The sequence below is a fragment of the Sinocyclocheilus grahami genome, unplaced genomic scaffold, assembly GCF_001515645.1.
Source record: "Sinocyclocheilus grahami isolate Dianchi unplaced genomic scaffold, SAMN03320097.WGS_v1.1 scaffold248.1, whole genome shotgun sequence".
NCBI lineage: Eukaryota > Metazoa > Chordata > Actinopteri > Cypriniformes > Cyprinidae > Sinocyclocheilus > Sinocyclocheilus grahami.
Window position 1 is genome coordinate 1,082,246 of NW_015505427.1, and position 21,339 is coordinate 1,103,584.

Here is a 21,339-nt window from a genome sequence, read left to right on the forward strand (position 1 = left end):
ACATTCAAGAGATAATTCACCCAAAAATTGAAATTCTGATATTTACTTACCCTCATGTCATTCTAAACCTGTACGAGTTTCTCCAGTGCACAAAAGATGATTTTTTGAAAAACATAGTTAACCAAACTGTTTTTATTCCCATTGTCTTACATTAAGTTTTTTTTCCTTCTTTTTTTTACAACATACAACAAAAGTCACTGGGAACCGAAACTGTTTGGTTACCAACAATCTGAGGGCAAATAAATTACAAAATTGCAATTTTTGGGTGAACTGAAAGGGGGAAAAAAATCAAGTTAAACAGACATACCTCGTATTTAACATTCAAAAATTGGAAATAGATAAGAACAAGGAACAAAGGCAAAGACTAAAAAAAGATGTGCGATATAGCAACTCTGAACAATGCAGACAGAGTACAGGAAACTGAACATTTGATCAGAATGGAAAATATGAAAATTCAAGCAAGTCTTTGAAGTTGAAATTAGCAGATGATCAGCTGCCTCTCTTAGGAAACTTTATTACATTTTACTTTTAAGGTTCATCAAAATATGTAATATAAAATTATTTAAAAAGTGTATTTTAAACTGAGCTGACTGAACAGCTTCTGATGTCAATTAAAAAGGTTGAAGAGATCAATGAAAATCTTAAACTGACCATCTACGTTTATATGTGATTTTAGAGAGGCATAAAATCTGATACACTTTAGACTGAAACAAACAGTCGTCACATAAATTACAGCATAAATATGAACAAACTGAAAAATGTACACTACTGTAGTACCTAGAGTTGAAGATCTTTGAGTCTTACAGCTCAAAAAAAAAGGTCCGGTGTGCCGTTTTTACCAGTTTTTTTCCTCTCGGAAAGCAAAGTGGTTCAGCGACAGGGCTCGATACAGCAGAAGCCCCGTTTGGCTCAGAAAAGAGGTTTATCGTGAACCCAGAAAACTAGAGGAGTGCATCAGATGGGTGTGTTGGGCAGGTGACCGTTTGAGTTGTTCAGCATGCTGTTGCTCAGTGTGATGGGAGATTTGCCGTTATGTGCCTGACCATTGTGGGACTGTCTGTTAGGAGCTTGTCCGTTCCGCTTTTCCAAACGAGGCGAGTTTCCTCTGAGAGACTCTCTCTCCTGGGGCGTCGCACTTCCGCCCTTCTCGGCGTCCCTGCGAGAGGAAGGAGTTTGCGGGACCGTCCTGCTACGACAAAGATGCCTGAATCTGTTAAGAGCGATGGTTAGCAAGGCGCTGACGCACAGAGCTAACAGAACGGACACCACTACAAGCTCCTGAAAGTAGCTGGGCTTTTCCGCTTGCTGGAGGTTTTCACCAGGCTCGGTCATTCGGGAGTCTTCCTTTTCTGTGCCAAGCTTGGGAGTAAAGTTCCTGCTTTTGCGAGTGGTGGCCGCCGGCGAGTCTTTGAGTGTGACTGTAGGATGCACTTCGTCTGGTTTAGGCCTCGGCTCTGTTTGTTCAGGTGTTATGAGTCTGGTAGTGGAGACGGGGGTTTTAATTCCCGCCTCGGTGGACGGGGTGCTGTGTGGGCGGTTCGGGGTGGCTGGGAGGATGGTGGGGCTGCTCTTCTGTTTGACGTGGTAGACGACCAGTGTTTGGCTGTAGCCGTTCTCCACAGCCTGGCACAGGTAGTGTCCCAGGGTGGACGGGGTCGCCACAAAGCTGAGGCCGCCGTCGTCTGACTGAATGTAGATTTTGGGCGACAGCTGGGTGTTGAGACGCTCCCAGTGGCGTTTGGCGAGGTGTGACGCTCCCGGACACTGCAGGTCCACTACTTCGTTTAGAGACACAGACACCACTTCACCTGGAGGACACACAGCTGAGGAGGTCAGGGGTCAGCATACACACCACACCACGACAGCAACACAGTTAAACCAGTACTATGTTCAGCACATCAATAAGTACTAAACAAGGCTTGAAATGCTGGTTGAATTTTCCAAACTAAAAGTCAGCATAGGAGGTGCTTATCGTTCTGAAAATATTTCATGTTCACCTAATTTTTGCAACTGTTACATCCCTGTTATCTTTACCTATGACATGACTAAACAGTTTAAATGTGCGATTATTTTCTAGAAATACGCTAAACACAATACAACACACGAAAATTACAATTAAATGAAAACATAAAAAATTAAGTAGAAAAAGAAGTATTAACATTTATAAGCACAATAGAATGGGCAACAAGTGTTGGGGGAAATGCATGCGAGTTATGTAGTCTGACTAGTAAAGTAACACATTACTTTTACAACAAAATATCGGAGCGAGTTTTTTCAAATGAGTAACGCCAGTTACTCTGTTTTCCATTTATTCACCGACAGCTCTCCTGTCCCCATGTTTAGAGAGATCGGGAGTAAGTGCAGAGGTGCTTCCTTCAGACTGAGGCTTATTAATTTCACTTTTGGTGTGAAAGGGCCTTTACAGTTGCCAAAAATATAACCTTTGGGTTCTTTGTAGGGATGCACGATATTGGATTTTTGCCGATATCCGATATACCGATATTTTCCAACTCATTTTGGCCAATACTCATACCGATACCGATATATTTCCTTTTGTTTGGAAATAACACCAAGTCTCTCCTGTGCAGAAATTATAAGCAAAATATTTTTAATTTTGGTTAGTTTTTAACAAGAACTTATTTGTTAGAATTAAATAAACAATAATGAAGGGTTTTTTGACAGTACATTGAAGCTTTGAAAATAACTATGAATAAACTACCCATCATTCGCTGCATTTTTCCCCCCAGAAAGATGCAGTGTTAACCCTAACATTTTATTTTAAGATTTAACATTTGTAGATGTCTAAAGCAAAATAGTAAAAATTCTGAAAATCTTTTAGAGCTTATGATTTGTTTAAAAAATAAAACATATGACACATTAATGAATACATCAGTACATATAAAATTATTTCATTTACAAGTGCCATGTTTGTGATTTTTTTCATGTAAGCTATAGCTTCTGACCTTTAAATCAAAATATACTCATTATTTTATGACATCAATTACTGCTTTATTTAATCAGAAACATGTCTAAATGTTATTTGTGTAGGCTATTTTACTTTTAATTTAATTAAAAGTAGGCCAACAGCGCCCCCTACAGATTAAAACTCCTTAGAGAACGGGGCGTTAGGACCTGGGGGAGGCGGTCACTGCTGCACCTGCTATTACTGTTGACACTATCATACACCAAAAGCATCATTCTGTACCTGCTTTCACAGATTAAATGCAGCGATCCAAAGCAGTGAATCTAATCATCATTCAGACAAAACTTTGCTTTAAAAATGAGTCACAATACTGACGTGATCTAATCGCTAGCACACCCCGAGCACATGTGAGTTAACGTATTCTTCTTATCGGCAAGACATATCGGCATCATTTTTCATATCGGGCCGATGCCGATATTTACATTTAAAGCCATTATCGTCCGATTCCGATATCAGTCCGATAATATCGTGCATCCCTAGTTCTTTGTAATTAAAAACAAATGAGCAAACCTAGCCCAGGTGACAAAAAGAAACGCATCACATTACTTTCTATAAAAAGTAACTAACACAATTAGTGACTTTTTTATGGAGTAACGCAATATTGTAATGCATTACTTTTAAAAGTAACTTTCCCCAACACAAATTTATCTTAAATTATGCTATCACTCAGTATGGGCTGGCTAGTTTGGGACAAAATGTTGGTTTGCACTTTCTGATATATTTTATTTACCATAATTTTTTTTTTTTTATCATTTTAACAATAAAAGGGTTAAACACTAAAACCTGCTTGAAAATTAAAATAATGCTGTAGATGCCCCATGTTTAGAGAAATCGGGAGTAAGTGCAGAGGTGCTTCCTTCAGACTGAGGCTTATTCATTTCACTAATAATTTTTTTTAATAATGGAAAAATTATGCAGCAACAGGGTTCTGTATAAAATGTGTGACGTTGCTAAATATTAAGTTTTTGGTTATTACTTTTTTTTTCTAAAATTAAGGAAATATTTAATCAGATTGTGCCAACAGCTGTATGATGTTATTGTTGTTAAATGTTGAATGCAGGATGGGAGGTGGGAAAGGTCAAAAGTTTGTAGAAAGTGCCATAAACAGTACTGAACACACTCAAAGATCTAGTAAGAATGAGACAAACGATAATATGTCAGGGACTTCTATTGAGCTAGCCGAGTATAAGATTTGCAAATGCAATTAATTAATTATCATATATTATTATTTTAATTATACATGATTAAAAACTACTATTACACAGAAATTATACATGAGACTTGTGGATTAGAAATCATTTATACATTGATGCCTAAACATTATATACATGAACTGTACTCACTTGAAGGGGTTCGGGACTGGCCGGAGCGTGACCTGGGGGTCACATACGTACACTGCGCTGACACATTCCCCTCATCTACATCCTGGACACTGTGAAGAGTAGTGAAAAAAGACATTAAAAACAGTTTGGAATGCACACAGTTTTCTGATGTAACCTAATGAGTGTGAATACTGAAATACAAGCAATACAATTCATACAAATGAAACCAAGCCCATATTTGACATTTAGTATTATTTAGGTATGAATACGTTTGGCTGTGATGATACTTACAGATGGTCGTGACTGTGTATGTCTGTGCAGAGCTTCATCACAGGGTCCCAGCCACAGAAGGGGTCTCTGGCTAAAACACACTCAGCACAGCTCAAGTAGTATGAACAGTTGGACATGGGCACGGAAACGACTCCTTCTGAAGAGCCTATCAGCACTGCACCCTGGGACAGAGACACATTTATACTCAACTTTTTCTTGCTCAGCACAATAAACAATAATGGGAGAGGTCTAACACACCATCTGTGTCTCACCAGTCACTTGATATTTAAACCAAAAGTTAACATTAGCACCAAAGGGGTCATAACCAAGGAACCTGATTTAATGTCTCAGAGTAAGATATTGTGAATGCAGTGACTTTGTGATTGTGTCAGAGTGTGAAATGGATTAAATACAGACACACACAGATGCTTGTTCTCGCAAGTGATGGTACCTTTGAGACTGACAGAAGGAGGTTTTTGACCGGCTGAGGCTGATGAAACACTTGGATCTCCTCAATGATGTGAGCTCCGTTCTCCAAGAGCACAGCTTTGTGCAGGAAGCCCGACTCTACAGGGAACACAGTAAAGGTGATATAAGGGGAAAACATCCATGAGGGGATAATTCTAGGAAACCTTACAAAAAACTGTACATACAATAATATTTTGGAAAATGTAATGTTTTCTTTGTCTAATTTGCCAAACAACCAATGCACTTCATTTTAGGAGTATAGCCATTACTCCTATTGCAACTGTCATTAGTTCTCTCTAGCATATTTTACTCTTATCATTAGCTCTTATGGTGTTTAGGAACAATTTTCTTTTTTTAGGTTCGATATGAAATAATATCTTTAGTATAGGGACCAATTGTCACTATTAACTATTTGCTATTATTAACATATTGGCTGTTTATTAGTGCTTATAAAGCACATATTCTGCTTGACCATATTCTACAGTCCTAATCCTACCCAATACCTAAACGTAACTACTGTACTAACTTAAATATATCTATAAATATTTTTTATTATTCAATATTTTTTAGTTTCTTAATTTGAATTTAAAATGTTATCATTTGTTTTTATTACCTTTTTAATATTTCTATTTAGCTTAAAATAACGTAGCAACTTAATTTCTGAGGCAACAATTCTAATTTTTATTGAAGTTTTTCAAAATGTAGTTTTATCAAATATTTATATTTTATTTCAATTGCTGAAAAAAAATTCAGCAAGTAGTAGTTAACAAAATTGTGTCCCTTCAGCTTTCATTTAGCTTTGTCCTGAAATACCAAGCACCATGATACTTCATGATACTATTATTTAATAATACAACTACATTTCCACTATCAGTAGAACTGTTAATTGTGATGCTGACAGTGAGGCGCCAGTATTTACCCGTGAGCAGGTAAAGCAGAGTGTAATCTCTGCCGCGTGCTCCACGGACTCGCTGAACTGCGATGTTGCTGTAGCTCTTATCAGGTGACACCAGTGTCAGGCCCTGAATGACCGGTCGAACACTTTTATCAGTCAGGAAGTTGTCCTTAACAAAGCGCAGAGCGTTGTCCGACGCATTATGGAGGCCACACTGCAGAGATAAACAGCAGAAATTTGAATAGTTAGATTTAAATGCATAAGAAAACAGAACCAGAGAATATCGTGTCAAAAATACAACATGAACAGTAATAATCTTAAAATCTTAAATGACTGTTTAAAAAAAAAAAAATTATATAATTTAAAATGTAATTTACTCCTGTGATGCAAAGACTGATTTTTCAGAATCAGTCTTGAGTTTCACGATCCTTCAGAAATCATTCTAATATGCTGATTTGCTTCTATATTTGAAATACTTTATAAAATGTCTTTAGTGTCACTTTTGATCAATTTAACGCATCCTTGCTGAATAAATGTATTAATTTCTGACTTTTGAGCAGTATATAACACAATAGAATAAGGGTACTCTCAGGACGCTTTCATGACACTAACCCCCTGGTGGCTGGCTGCAGTACAGGTCATAAACCCCTGCCCTTTCCATGTGAACGAATGGGACTTGAGTCAAAATAAAAAAAATTAATTACACTTCCAATACAATTTTCCAAAAGATAGTTTTGGTCATTAAAGGTAGTTGTTCTCACGCTGATATATGGTCAATTGTTCGTTTTTGTGATAAGTTTGATTTTAGCTAATAATTTGATGCTATAAATACGGCGTGTCGTTATGGTTGATTGAATCTGCGGGAGTTTGGGCGGGAGTTTGATACCGTGGCTCCACCAGACTCGGGCTCCAAACTGCTCTCTACTGCGCAGACTCGGGCTCCAAACTAATCTCTACTGCGCAGACTCGGGCTCCAAACTGCTCTCTACTGCGCAGACTCTGGCTCCAAACTAACTAATCTCTACTGCGCAGACTCTGGCTCCAAACTAACTAATCTCTACTGCGCAGACTCTGGCTCCAAACTAACTAATCTCTACTGCGCAGACTCTGGCTCCAAACTAACTAATCTCTACTGCGCAGACTCTGGCTCCAAACTAACTAATCTCTACTGCGCAGACTCTGGCTCCAAACTAACTAATCTCTACTGCGCAGACTCTGGCTCCAAACTAACTAATCTCTACTGCGCAGACTCTGGCTCCAAACTAACTAATCTCTACTGCGCAGACTCTGGCTCCAAACTAACTAATCTCTACTGCGCAGACTCTGGCTCCAAACTAACTAATCTCTACTGCGCAGACTCTGGCTCCAAACTAACTAATCTCTACTGCGCAGACTCTGGCTCCAAACTAACTAATCTCTACTGCGCAGACTCTGGCTCCAAACTAACTAATCTCTACTGCGCAGACTCTGGCTCCAAACTAACTAATCTCTACTGCGCAGACTCTGGCTCCAAACTAACTAATCTCTACTGCGCAGACTCTGGCTCCAAACTAACTAATCTCTACTGCGCAGACTCTGGCTCCAAACTAACTAATCTCTACTGCGCAGACTCTGGCTCCAAACTAACTAATCTCTACTGCGCAGACTCTGGCTCCAAACTAACTAATCTCTACTGCGCAGACTCTGGCTCCAAACTAACTAATCTCTACTGCGCAGACTCTGGCTCCAAACTAACTAATCTCTACTGCGCAGACTCTGGCTCCAAACTAACTAATCTCTACTGCGCAGACTCTGGCTCCAAACTAACTAATCTCTACTGCGCAGACTCTGGCTCCAAACTAACTAATCTCTACTGCGCAGACTCTGGCTCCAAACTAACTAATCTCTACTGCGCAGACTCTGGCTCCAAACTAACTAATCTCTACTGCGCAGACTCTGGCTCCAAACTAACTAATCTCTACTGCGCAGACTCTGGCTCCAAACTAACTAATCTCTACTGCGCAGACTCTGGCTCCAAACTAACTAATCTCTACTGCGCAGACTCTGGCTCCAAACTAACTAATCTCTACTGCGCAGACTCTGGCTCCAAACTAACTAATCTCTACTGCGCAGACTCTGGCTCCAAACTAACTAATCTCTACTGCGCAGACTCTGGCTCCAAACTAACTAATCTCTACTGCGCAGACTCTGGCTCCAAACTAACTAATCTCTACTGCGCAGACTCTGGCTCCAAACTAACTAATCTCTACTGCGCAGACTGCAGACTCGGGCTCCAAACTAATCTCTCCTGCGCAGACTCGGGCTCCAAACTAATCTCTACTGCGCAGACTCGGGCTCCAAATGACGTCATTTACTCAAGATGGCAGCGGCCATACTGAGATGCTTTGGCTTCACTTTTCTATATTGGAAGGAATAGGAGACGCGTCGTCCATCTTTTTTTACAGTCTATGGACTGTACACATACCGGCAGCGCGCAGCTCCTGCCACCACTAAATTACATTATATTGGTCCCATATTGTCATTAATATACATACTGACTTCAACTTGGACCACTAAATAAATAGACTGCTATTGTTATGCAAGTATGAGGGTTAGATTATTTAGTGTACAGGTCATTTCAAGAGTGATAAACAAAGTGATAGAAAATATTTTCATGCATTTTAAGTGTTTAAAAATGTGGAAACCACTCATTGCATCACACCACACCATCTCCTGATTGCATTATTATTTGTAAAATAGGGGCTTTATGGAGTGTGTGTATAGCCTACATGGTTATAAGTATAACGGTTAATATTTCATTAATTTAGGGAAATGAACAAGTGTCTTAGCCCTCAAGGGACTATTTAGCCAACCAGCTTATTCCTGCTTGAAAAGCAAAATGTTATTGAGAGTGTAAAAAACATCAACTTTGAAGCACATGTGATTGATGGACTAGCATTACTTACTACCTTACAGCAACACTACATTCAATGAAGGTAAAATAGCAAAAAAAAAAAAAAAAGTTCATTTAAATGGAACCTGAATCGGAACCGGGAAATTTCTAACGATACCCAACCCTACTCTACATCTAAAACTCTTTAATATTTTAACATTTGATTAATTCGCACTCGAATAAATGATTACTAAACACTTTCATGCATTTTAAGTGTTTAAAATTATAAAATCCACTCATTGCATCACACCACACCATCTCCTGATTGCATTATTATTTGTAAAATAGGGGCTTTATGGAGTGTGTGTATAGCCTACATGGTTATAAGTATAACGGTTAATATTTCATTAATTTAGGGAAATGAACAAGTGTCTTAGCCCTCAAGGGACTATTTAGCCAACCAGCTTATTCCTGCTTGAAAAGCAAAATGTTATTGAGAGTGTAAAAAACATCAACTTTGAAGCACATGTGATTGATGGACTAGCATTACTTACTACCTTACAGCAACACTACATTCAATGAAGGTAAAATAGCAAAAAAAAAAAAAAAAGTTCATTTAAATGGAACCTGAATCGGAACCGGGAAATTTCTAACGATACCCAACCCTACTCTACATCTAAAACTCTTTAATATTTTAACATTTGATTAATTTTTTTAAGTGGAATTTGGTGTGATTACACTGCATGCATTCACTTTTATACATTTTAAGATACCAGTTTGTGTTGATGAACTGTCAGATCAAAAACATGTCAAGTGTAGAGTTCCACAGGGCTCAGTATTTGGTCCTTTACTTTCCTCTTTGTATATGTTTCCTTTGGGCAGAGATTATCAGGAAACATGGCATAGTTTCCAGTAATGTAACACTCGGTTTTATATTTTCAAACCTGAGCCAAGTTAACAGAGTGTATTTGTGATTTCAAAGACTTGATGACTAGTAATTTCCTTCTTTCCAAGTCTGCCAAAAAAGATATTTGTTATTGGACCAAGAACCTCTGAAAATAAGACAATAGAATATAAACAAAGCTCCATTCATTTATAATGCAAGTCTATTGCATAAGTCTGTTGTATAAATATCTAATTCAGTCATAAAATTCTAGATGTCATTTAAAACATCCTTCACATGCAATCTGCTAGCAATAGCACAATTATTCTCGCTTATTCTGTAGCTTATATATAGCATATATAGTCTGCCAAAACCAACTACATTAACACTGTCATATCCATTAACATGCTACAACTGACTGAAATTTGTTTATAGTGATGTGTTTTTACAGGCTCAGCACCAAAACTTAACTTCCACCTATGCTTCTTCTACACAACACTAATGCTGCTCATGTGAGCGATGTGAATACTGTAACCGGTTACAGATGCTGAAGTAAACACACACACTATGTGCGCATGCTGAATGAAACAGGCCATATATGCGAGCTTGTTATGTTTATGGCAGAGGAAGGATTCTTTTTTTTTTTACTTTCTTTTTATCTTTTAGAAAAGAAAAGAAACAACAACACAATCACATCTAAACAACAGAACAGTCATTTGGTCACCTATACATTCTTACATAAACATATTGATGGAAGTATATCTCAGATGATACAGCAGACAATAGCCGTGTCAGAGTCATAAACACAATGGATGTGTTCATGTGTCGGTACTTTTTGAACATCTCCAGCACATTTTAACAATACCGTGATAATACTGATAACCGTGATTATTTTGGTCACTATAATCGTGATAAGAAATGTTCATACCGTTACATCCCTAAATACATGAAAATGATCTGCCAACTGTTCCCCACATTTCCTACAACACAGACTACTTCCATTCTCGCCAATCTGAATAGATTTTTAACTTGGGGGTTGTAAAGTATCTAATAATATTTCGCCAGCAGAATTCTCTCCACATACCCGAGCTGGTAGAAGTAGCCTGTACAGAACAGATATTAAGCCAGTCTTCCCCTGAGATGCTTAGTCCGGTTTCTGTCTCCCATTTTAATCGAACCTTATTTGTTGAATGTTTCTTAATGGACTTAATAGCTAGATATAGTTTTGAGACAAGTTTCCTATTGTCTTTATTTTTATACATATCAATGAACAAATCAATTAAATTGGTATCATGCTTCTCCATGTATCTTATCTCTTTATTAAAATAAGTCCTAACTTGTAAGTACCTGAAAAAAATTTGTTTTTCCAGACCATATGTATCAGAAATCTCCTGAAAGCTATCTAATTCTCCCTTTGACGAAATTGAACTAAAAGAGGTGATGCCAAGCCTATACCAGAGCTGAAACCTCCCATCAGCCCTTGCTGGTTTAAAGTCCGGGTCGAAAACAACCCATTTTAGTAGTTTAGATTGTCTTACAAGTAATGTTGATTTGCATTCTTTAAACCAGATTCTGAGAGGAACTTTAGTCCACTGATTTAAACTTTTAGAATACTGTCCATATAAGATTTTGCTACCAAGTACTGATTGCAGTGCTATAGCAAGCTGAGAGATCTCCAAATCCTTCCACTTTGCTATATATTCTGGATTACAACAGCATGCTAAAAATCTTAGCTGGGCAGCTTTGAAATAGTCTGAAAAACATGTTAGTAATCTACCCCCTTTCTCTTTAGATAGCTGCAGTGTTTTAAATTTAATTCTTGAAGTCCACTTATCCCATTCAGTAAATTGTTTTAATGGAACTTCAACTGGTAAGGATTGGAAAAGGTATAGAAGTCGGGGAAGCATGTTAATTTTTACTGTATCTATCCTGTTATGCATCTCTAAGGGCAGTTGGGACCACCTATCTATATCTGATTTAATGTTCTTACTTGTAGGACCATAATTACTGTCAAATAATTTAGAAATATCCTTTGTTATTATAATCCCCAAGTACTTAATACTTGATGAGTTCCAACTTAATTTAAACCTACTCGGTATGTCATTCTGAGTGGTGTAGTTATAGAGGAAGGATTCTTACCCACGGTTATGGCGGTGCTCTTCTGGTACGGGTCATAAGGACAGCGGCCTCTGCCTTCTTCTGGCTTACCGCTGGGGCCTGTAGCCATGGAAAATGTCTTTGAATTCTGTAGAGGTGAGCACATAAAGCATATGTGCATTAAAACACTGATCACAACTTGAAGCAATTAGACTAGGAGAAAGTTCACACCACATTTTCAGCCCTGCTGATTGTTCAGATTTGATCTGAAGACGCATTGAGAAAATTAATAAAATCCTTCACAAGCTGTGGTGGTTTCATTCAGAAAGCTTTCTATTTTGCATGCACATCCCCCACGAGACACGCACGTGCACACACACACACACACACACAGATCTTCTTCCTCTCACACTCATGAAAGCACAGAATGAGGAAGAGGCACTAAAACAGAATGTTTGCATGATAGGATCACAGAATGCTCAATGGCATGTGAAGGACAGTCACGCAAGTTTCCATCTTTAAAGTGCACTGAAAGCACTGAAGTCGTAAACTAATCAAATCTTACTATAAAAAGTTATGCGAGGGTTTACACTACATGAACTTGGGCCCTTAGACAGTAAAGCAGCCTTCCACTATCTCAAATAGATTGTTACTATTTGCCCCCTAGTGGCAGCCACACAGAACTTTTAAACTGGTTGTGAAGCAGCTGCTACCCTCCACTAATTCACCATTGTAAAATAAATTAATAATGAATGCATCCAAACAATGCACACAAAGCAACTGATCACCAATATGTCTAAAAGAAAAACATAGGTAATTTTCACCCTGCACTCAATTTTTTATTTAGAGCACATCATATCCGCTCTGGTGGTTGTATACAGTCTAGATGCAAGTTTAAATATTTTGACACAATGGAAGCTCTAATTTAAATATCGGCATATAATCGGAACTCCATGCAGCTTCTGTGCTACTGCAAACGGAAATGCACGACTTTCGGTCTATCATTTGTTGCAAACTGAGAAAAGGCAGCTTAATGGGAGTAAACCAAGGGCAAAAATAACTGAAAAGATGGATGCTGTCGGTCTTACGATGTAGATGCAGCGGGGGCTGAAGGCAAACGTTCCACAGGCGTACATATGGGTGGAGTTCAGCACTTGCAAAACCCTCACGAAGTTATGACAATCCATCTGAGGGTGGAAAGGGGGGGTTAGGTTAAACACCAGCTTAAGAAGACCGATATTTTGCTAAGTTTAACATAAGGGTTAAAAAGGTCAGACCGTTTAGCACTGGATGGTTTCCCATACCTTCATTTTGCCTTTCATGGCACAGTCAGCAAGATCTTTTTCTGACGGAGACCAGTCCAGCTGAAATTTGAGTATGAAAAAAATGGGTCAGATTCATCACATGCGTATATTAAAGCTGATATTTATTCATTTAAAATCGTATAAAAATGCTGCAAGAAAACAAACATTAACAACACAATATATACATATACATACGTGCAAACTCATACACATATATTAAATCATTCAGAGCACGCTGATTACTTCAAACAAATAAAAGTTTACAAATAAAACTTAAACACAATGTATTTATTTCAGTGAGAAAAAAGCTAGTATTTATTGACAAAATCATTTTTAGCTTAATCTATTCAAGCAATAATGTATGAAAGATCTTGCTGAATTTTGATTATAGTCATGACTACATGACTCTTTTTAAGTCACAAGTACAAAAGTGCTTTATTGCTTATATAAAATAGTATATAAATTAAAACACTATGTCTCTGACATAACAGAGGGTTGCTATGCAACATAAATGTAGCGCCCCCTTCAGTCCTAGGTGTATCTACACTGGAATTGTTGACGCTAGAACCCAGATTCGTTTAATTGTCTCTCGACGTGATTTTACTTACAAAACTTCACAGTCGATGCAACAACAGTCTGTGGCAATCACTCTGATCACCTCTAGCTCTCTTACAGTCGCTGATTTAAATGATAAACTTGATTTAAGTTTCTCACCAGCGATTCACGTTAGTCCTGTTTACTGTAATGGCTATACAGCATAAACCCTGCATTTCTTCCGAATTGCGTTGCATTGACTTCTTTGTGGCGTCGTGTTGACTTCACAATAGAATAATATGCTAGTTAACACTTAAACGATACAGTTCTGACCATGTTCATCACAAAATAAAGTGATGCATTTTCTGTTATCATACCGACAACATCACCTATGCACTTCTTTTTTCAACTCGTCTCTCCCACCCCCGACTGACATCCTCGGTGGCCAATCACAGTTGCCCTACTTGACATTAGGCGGGATTAAGTCACTTTTCAACCAATAACATTAAATCAAACACAACTTCTTGTCACAGACATGTCTGAACAGGTAAATTTTTTATATAAAACAAAATATAGAAACACTTCGGTCACAAGGGAAAAAAATAAGTAAATAAATGAATGTAAATAAATGCTAATATTAATAATAAATTAACCCAGGGTTACATCAATAATAATTTGCTATGGAAGCTGTTACTATATTGTGAAATATGAGACCGCTTGAATGCTGGATTGACCAAACAGCATCCAGGCACGATCCATTAACAATATACAGTATATGCTTTTGTTTAATTATGTTTGTTTCCATTACTCTGATTTGTTGTGCTGACACAGTGGATTTCTAGGTTATAACCTAGTACTAAATCAAAATTCCACTGACCTTCTCCTTCATGGCCATCGCATCAGTCTGACTGACATCGATTGAAAGAACGGAATCACGAGCTCCGATGAATAAAGTGCCCTCATCGTTGCTAAGCAACAGCGTGGTGGTGTTGTACACATCAGGGTTTGTGAAGATATTGAGGGAACGTCCTGGACTACCTGTGACGCAGCAGAAAAGAAAATCAACTATTAAAGAGCAGAAACATAATTGGAAAAATAATGGCAAATTAGTCTTATTGCATAGTTACCACTAATTAATTACCAATATTTTTATTCCGATTAAAGAGTGCAAGAGTTGTGTTTCCCAATATTTGGGATCATTAAAGTGTGCATTGAATTTATTTAATACACGAGTTTCACAATTTGAGTTGAATTACTGAAATAAATGAACTTTTCACCGACATTCTAATTTATTGAGATGCACCTGTATTTTAACAATGTCGTTACTAACTTTCTGGACCTTGAATGTAGTAGTTGCGTTGCTGTCTATGCAGGGTCAGAAACCTCTCGGATTTCATCAAAAATATCTTAATTTTTGTTCTGAAGATGAAGGTCTTACGGGTTTGGAACGACATGAGAGTGAGTAATTAATGACAGAATTTGAACCATCCCTTTAAGATGTGGCATTATTTTCATATTCCATTAATGAGAGTTAAGGGATGGAGTGCATATGATAAAAAACGTATTATTTATCCTATTTAACTGTCCATTTCCAAATGCAATTATTCTTTTATTCTGAGGTGATTTAAAACCCAGATAATTCTTCATCATGATGTGAAAAGATGACAAGAGCATTTAGTTGAATGGGTGAATTTAATTAAATTACTGCAGCTATGACTACAGGAGTCTATAAGAGCAGTAGTACTATTACAGCACTGCAAGCAAAACAGCTAAATTTGGTACATATACAATGACTTTACTCCTGGATTAAGATTTTCCAAAGCATATTAATGTGCCAGCTGATGTAAACTATGACAAGTGTCACATGAAATTTGTCAAAACTGCTGGTTTCTTAAGAAGCAGCCATCATATTCGCCTATGTGTTATAAATTAACACTGAGCCGCAGCAATAATGAGAGAAACTGGGATAAAATCATTGACAGCAGGGGGCAGCCAAGCCTCCACAGCAACAACTGATTATTAATTGTGGCAAAAGACAAAAACACAGTTCTCATGACAATGACGCAGTGTTTTGGTGAGAATTTGAGTCTGCAGGTTTTCTGATGAAGAGATTAGTTTAGCAAGCACAAATTACACAACTTGATGTATCAAATAGGGTTGAGATACAAGCTGATGTTTACATTTTAGGGTTTGAGGTTTGTGCTATGAGAAACAATATTAGTGGTAGACTACTTATGAAAAGACAAAAGAAATCTTGATTATGGTTTTGTTTTCAGTATAGTTTTCGACACACCTAGTCAATTACACTAAAAAAAAAAAAATCTTGCTTTAAACCTCAAGTTAAAATTTAACACTATGATGAGGAAGTCTATCTCCCCAGATGAAAGGCACTGTAATTTCCAAGAAGTCTATTCGTGAAGCGTGCAAAGACAACTACGACTTCCTGTTCATTCTTTATATGCAACAGAGTGTGTCATAAACGTCTGCCGTGCTTTTGCTTGACTTTTATTAGATTTACAGTTGCAGTGGGGGGGGGGTTTTCACCAGGTGGCTGCCTGGTTCACCTTTAGTTTGATGTTTGTAAATTTAAATGTGGTTTGTACCGTTTTCTCAGAGCCTCAAACCTGACATAGCAGCCAATAACTGGTTTCTGCAACGTGATCTTCCCCTAAAAACCACATCTCAGAAACATCACAGCTCAATCAGGTTCAGTCTAGACTAAGATAAGATGGCTAAAGCTGAAATGTCTCAGCAGACGGGCGACTGAAAACCACTCATCAAAGTCAGTGATCTATTCAACACACGCACACAAAAATTGTATAATAAAAATAATAGATAAACCACAATGCACGTCTGTGACAGCAGAACAATGAGACCAAGAACAAAATATTAAGGTGGCTGCATGAATTATTGATTGTATTTTAATTTGGTTTAATATGGCAGAACAAATATACACCATAATGCTTGCTGGGGCGATATCTGCCATGATCTACATGCAAAAACAAGCATGCATGCAGGCAGTAATGCTATGGTTGAACAGTTTGGTTGTGGAATTTGCAAGATTTTTTAATATTTACATTTACATTTAGCAGACGCTTTTATCCAAAGCGACTTACAATTGGGGGATACATAAAGCGATTCTTCTTAAAAGAGGCAAACAGATACAGGAAGTGCTTGAAATACCAAGTTTCTAGACATTGTTCAAATAAGTACACGCTAGAAAGAGAAGGAATAGATAAAGAGATAGAATTTTTTTTTTTTTATGTAGAAATGACAAGGGCCTGGACAAGACGTTGTGCAGCATCCTCCGTTAGAAAGGGCCTGATCTTTCTGATGTTTAAGTCTCTTATATTAACCAAGGCTGCGTTTATTTGATCAAAATACAGTAAAAACAGTAATAGTGATACCTGTGATCAAAGCTGAATTTTTCTTCAGTGTCACATGATCCTTCAGAAATCATTCTAATATACTGATTTGATGCTCAAGAAACATTTTTCATCAATGTTAAAAACAGTTGTGCTACTTTATTTTTTTGTGGAAACCTCAATATGTTTTTTTTTCCAGATTCTTTGATGAATAGAAAGTTCTAAAGAACAGCTTTCATGTGAAATGTATTAAAATGTATCTTGTGTAACAAGTTTTCATGCAAAACAGTAACGCCAACCTTCAATTTAGTTTAATTTGAACTGTTCACATGGAACTTTGCTCATATTTAAATCAAGATAATCGTATGTTGACAAGTAGCCAAAATAAATGCACAATGGTTCGTGAGAACGTACAGACCTCAGAATAAACAGCTATGTGTTATGTTATTCTCAAGAACTGAAACGGTAAGTGGTTTAGTTAACAATGACAACCTAAATACCATATCTATAAATGATGTCTTAAAGTCTACTTCTCTGTTAGCATCCGTAACTATGTCAGCTCTTGAACAGGAAACTTGCTTGGGTCAAATATGAGCATAGTTCAATACCTAAACTGAAAACAAAAAACCACAGAGAGTGAGAGGGGAATTAATTCTGACTTGATCAAAGGTCTGTTTTCTTTAACAGAACTCTGTGGATCCAATAAACTCATTTCACCCACAAGCTGGGGAAAGAAGGGGGTGAGGTGGTGTTACGCAACTATTTCAGATCTGAAAAGCTCCTGCCAATGCTTGCAGAAGCACACTCCGCTATCCGGGCCTTCGCAGAGCGTTTGGAAAAGTGCCGACTGCAAGGATAGTGAGGTCATACAGGAAGCTCAACGACAAAGCAAGCTTATTAGCTTCTAAGTCACATTAAAATCAACACATTCTTGCTCTAACCGCAGTTCTTATTCTGCCGAGAACATGTGAACGCCTTCCCCGCTCGCTGTCATGGCCCTGAGATGAAAACACTGGGCTCCGTGGGGAGGCTAATCCTAAAGCCGAGCCGCAGCATACCAGCTGTCTTCTCCAAACAGCCCTCTGAGCGAGAAGAACATCAGCACTGCTTTACCTCCTCCGCCACTCACACGACAACTTCTGCGTAATTGTGGCTTCACAGAAATCTCCACAGAATTCACACCTCCTGACCCTGTGTCAAATGCTTTTGTTCATTTGATAACGATTAACATGCTTCGTAACTTTTCACCAAAATCAGTTCAGGAAATGACAATCTGCTTAAAAACATCTGATACATAATAAAAAAAAGACATACTGTCTTCTAAAATGTTCAATGTTCTGGTCGCAAAAGGGGGGAAGGAAGAGGAATTTCCAAGAAAATCTTGGCTTATCTGTGGCCTCTTAAGCGTTTCACTGAACTAAAGTCCTGTAATTCCTCGTATCAGCTGCTCTCTTGTTTGTGAGGGCTGTAAAGAACGTGGATGTGACAGTCAGCACACGGCTGTGAATTTATGCAACCCCAGGGTACATTCTCTCAGTGCAGACCAGAGAAATTTAAGTAGTGCTTCAGTTCATTCATAACAACCCAAAACTTTAAAACCTCCTTGAGCCAGTTTAATGTAGAAGTACTTTGTCTTCTAACAAAGCACATGTTCCCCAGACTCTAAAAAATGTAAATGTGACCAAGCAGAGGTGCAGACTGCAAGTTTGGAAGTTTGCTTGATTACCTACTGTGTCTGTACCTCTTGATTCCTTATGCATGATTATGTAACATGAGATTTGTCTAAAAGTCACATGAGGAATCAAAACTTCCTTTGTCTTTTAAGATAAGTAAATTTTACTTTAAATTATTTGGTCATGCTTTACTGTAAGGTCCAACTTTGCACTATTAACTAACAACTAACTACAACTTTTGCCACGATAAACTCCTAATTTGTAGCTCATTAATTGTTAGTAAGGTAGTTGAGTTTAGTTATGGGGTCGGGTTAAGGGATCTAAAATATAGTCATGCAGAATAAACGCCCGTTCACACCAAGGACGATAACTATAAAGATAACGATAAAGCTATAGTTCGAAAAAACGTTCTCAATATTAAAGAATAGAGTCCACACCACACCTAAAACGATAAAGACAAAGAGAAACGATATCTCTGGAATCACTTTCAAAATAATTTTTCTCCAGCTGATGAACGATAAAAAAAAAAATTGACTGCCAATCAGAATCCATCCTGCTGTAACGAGCTCGAGAGTTTAAAGCGGCAGACGAGCGTGCGCTTAGAATAAACAGACGATATCGTTCGCTGGTGTGGACGCTAATATCGTTATCTTTATAGTTATCGTTCTTGGTGTGAACAGGGCTTAAGACATTAGTACGTGCTTTATAAGTATTAATAAACAGCCAATATGCTAGTAATATGTATGCTAATAAGCTACTAGTTAATAGTGAGAATTGGTCCCTAAACGAAATATTACCAATTATTTTGAAACTTTGTTCAATACTTTTAGATCACTTCCCCACAGTAAATAAAAAGACCATTTATTGCAACAAAGTAGCCAAAATGACTGGTTCCAAACTTCTACCAACATAATAATACAAACGAGTATGACAAACGGTCAAAAAACTAAATTATCACTATGTTATAACAACACTAATTCTCATCAATATTGAATCCAATCTGACTTCAGATTCTAAAAGTTGCATATTTGAACCCTAAACGTTGCAATCAAATTCACATTGAGTATGTGTGTGTTCAGAACCAAAGACACTGCGATAATTCAACCAGAGCTACATCAGCATTATAGCCATTTCTTGCTGACATATCTAAAAAGAAAGATGACATGCATCAGAAGAACTTTTTTTTTAAAAAACGTTTATAATGTTTTTTTATAAGGAGGTGACTTGTCAAAGTTAGACATATATATGACAAACCAACATAAGCAAACTTGTAAGACATACGGCGGCACTGCACAAGTGCACAAGATATTTTTGAATCTGAATAAAAAGATAGTCGGATTAAAGCATTTGCATGCTTAATTTTTTCCTGTTGATCATATTATTGAAGCTACACCACAACCTTCAATCAGATCAGAATTTTATTCGGATCGATGGAGGAGAATACGTGAAGAGTTTTTGCAATCCAATTGAGTCATTAATCTGATTATTAACTGATTATTTGGGTGCACATAAATGTAGCTACATGCACAAAAACGTACTTGTAATAAATGCACACAAATTCATAAACACATAAAATAATGAGATGACCATTTAAAATGTCCACAACCTAAAGAAATTAACGATGCAAATATACCTGAAACAATCATTTGCATACATGCTAAAAATAAAAGGAAACACACATATTGACGCAGGCTACTATTCATTTGATCAAGTCAGGTGTTCATGTTTCTGCAGCTACAGCAGCAAATGATTTTTTTTTTTTTTTTTTGCAGGTTTGCAGGTGTCATCATCATCACATCAGACTCAATCACCTGCATTAGTGTGATCTGACTCACTCTGACACGGCTGTAATTGGTACTGCTGGGAAACAGAGACTCAGTCTGAATTAAGCCCTGTAATCTTCACACTCACGTCTGGCCATTTATATAATGAGTAAGCAAACACGCTCCGGTCAAATGACTGACCTGAATCAGCGAAACTGATGTATCTGCATGTCTAAGCAACCGTATATCCAATCTTTCAATTGTTCAGATAAACAAGGAGAAACTCCTTTTAACAGATTCGCGTGACTTCTGCCAGGTCAGTCTGATTCTGCCCTGCTTCGCCAGCTCAAAGACTGGCCTCCTCTTATCAAATAACTGTGGTTCAGAGAACAAGGGCCTCCATTCATTAAGAAGAAACAAAATAACTACTTTCAACTACATCAGCGAATTCATCTGTTTACTTTCTTGTTTCTCAAAAGTAGGCTGTTTCAACTTCCTTGTCTGTGACCCAGATGTATTACCCTAAAACCACAAAGCGCATTATTTAATGTGTTAGAGGGTCAAATTATTTGACCAAGACATTTATTTGTACCAAAGAAATGAAAATAGAATATCAAATCAGTATAGCGATGCTTACTTTGTTTTATTGTATTTTATTTTATATTGTATTTTGTAATTATTCTTAATTAAGAGACGTTTTCTACTGTTCAGAAGTTTATGGTCAGCAAACTTTTTTAAGTAATTGATCATTTATTCAGCAAGGACATATTGAATTGTAACATTTAAAATTTGCTTTCTATTCATCAAATGATCCTTTAAAAATATCATGTTTTCCACAAAAATATTATGTAGCACATCTGAAATATTTCTTGCGCAGCAAATCAGCATATTAGAATGATTTCTGAAGGAT

The 21,339-nt window shown here is 37.4% G+C and overlaps 1 protein-coding gene across 1 annotated transcript in view; it reads right to left on the reverse strand.

Moving 5' to 3' along the window:
* Window positions 1–246: 246 nt before the first annotated feature.
* The window catches only part of LOC107598230 (semaphorin-4A-like), a 36,287-nt gene continuing 15,194 nt past the window's right edge, over window positions 247–21,339 (reverse strand). The window contains exons 3-11 of the mRNA XM_016289509.1: window positions 14,506–14,666; window positions 13,095–13,154; window positions 12,879–12,977; window positions 11,837–11,938; window positions 5,963–6,152; window positions 5,027–5,142; window positions 4,597–4,757; window positions 4,327–4,415; window positions 247–1,808 (exon numbers count right to left, since the gene is read on the reverse strand). Of these exons, the coding sequence (XP_016144995.1) occupies window positions 955–1,808; window positions 4,327–4,415; window positions 4,597–4,757; window positions 5,027–5,142; window positions 5,963–6,152; window positions 11,837–11,938; window positions 12,879–12,977; window positions 13,095–13,154; window positions 14,506–14,666 (1,832 nt within the window). The 3' untranslated portion in view covers window positions 247–954. The remainder of the gene's footprint in view (window positions 1,809–4,326; window positions 4,416–4,596; window positions 4,758–5,026; window positions 5,143–5,962; window positions 6,153–11,836; window positions 11,939–12,878; window positions 12,978–13,094; window positions 13,155–14,505; window positions 14,667–21,339) is intronic.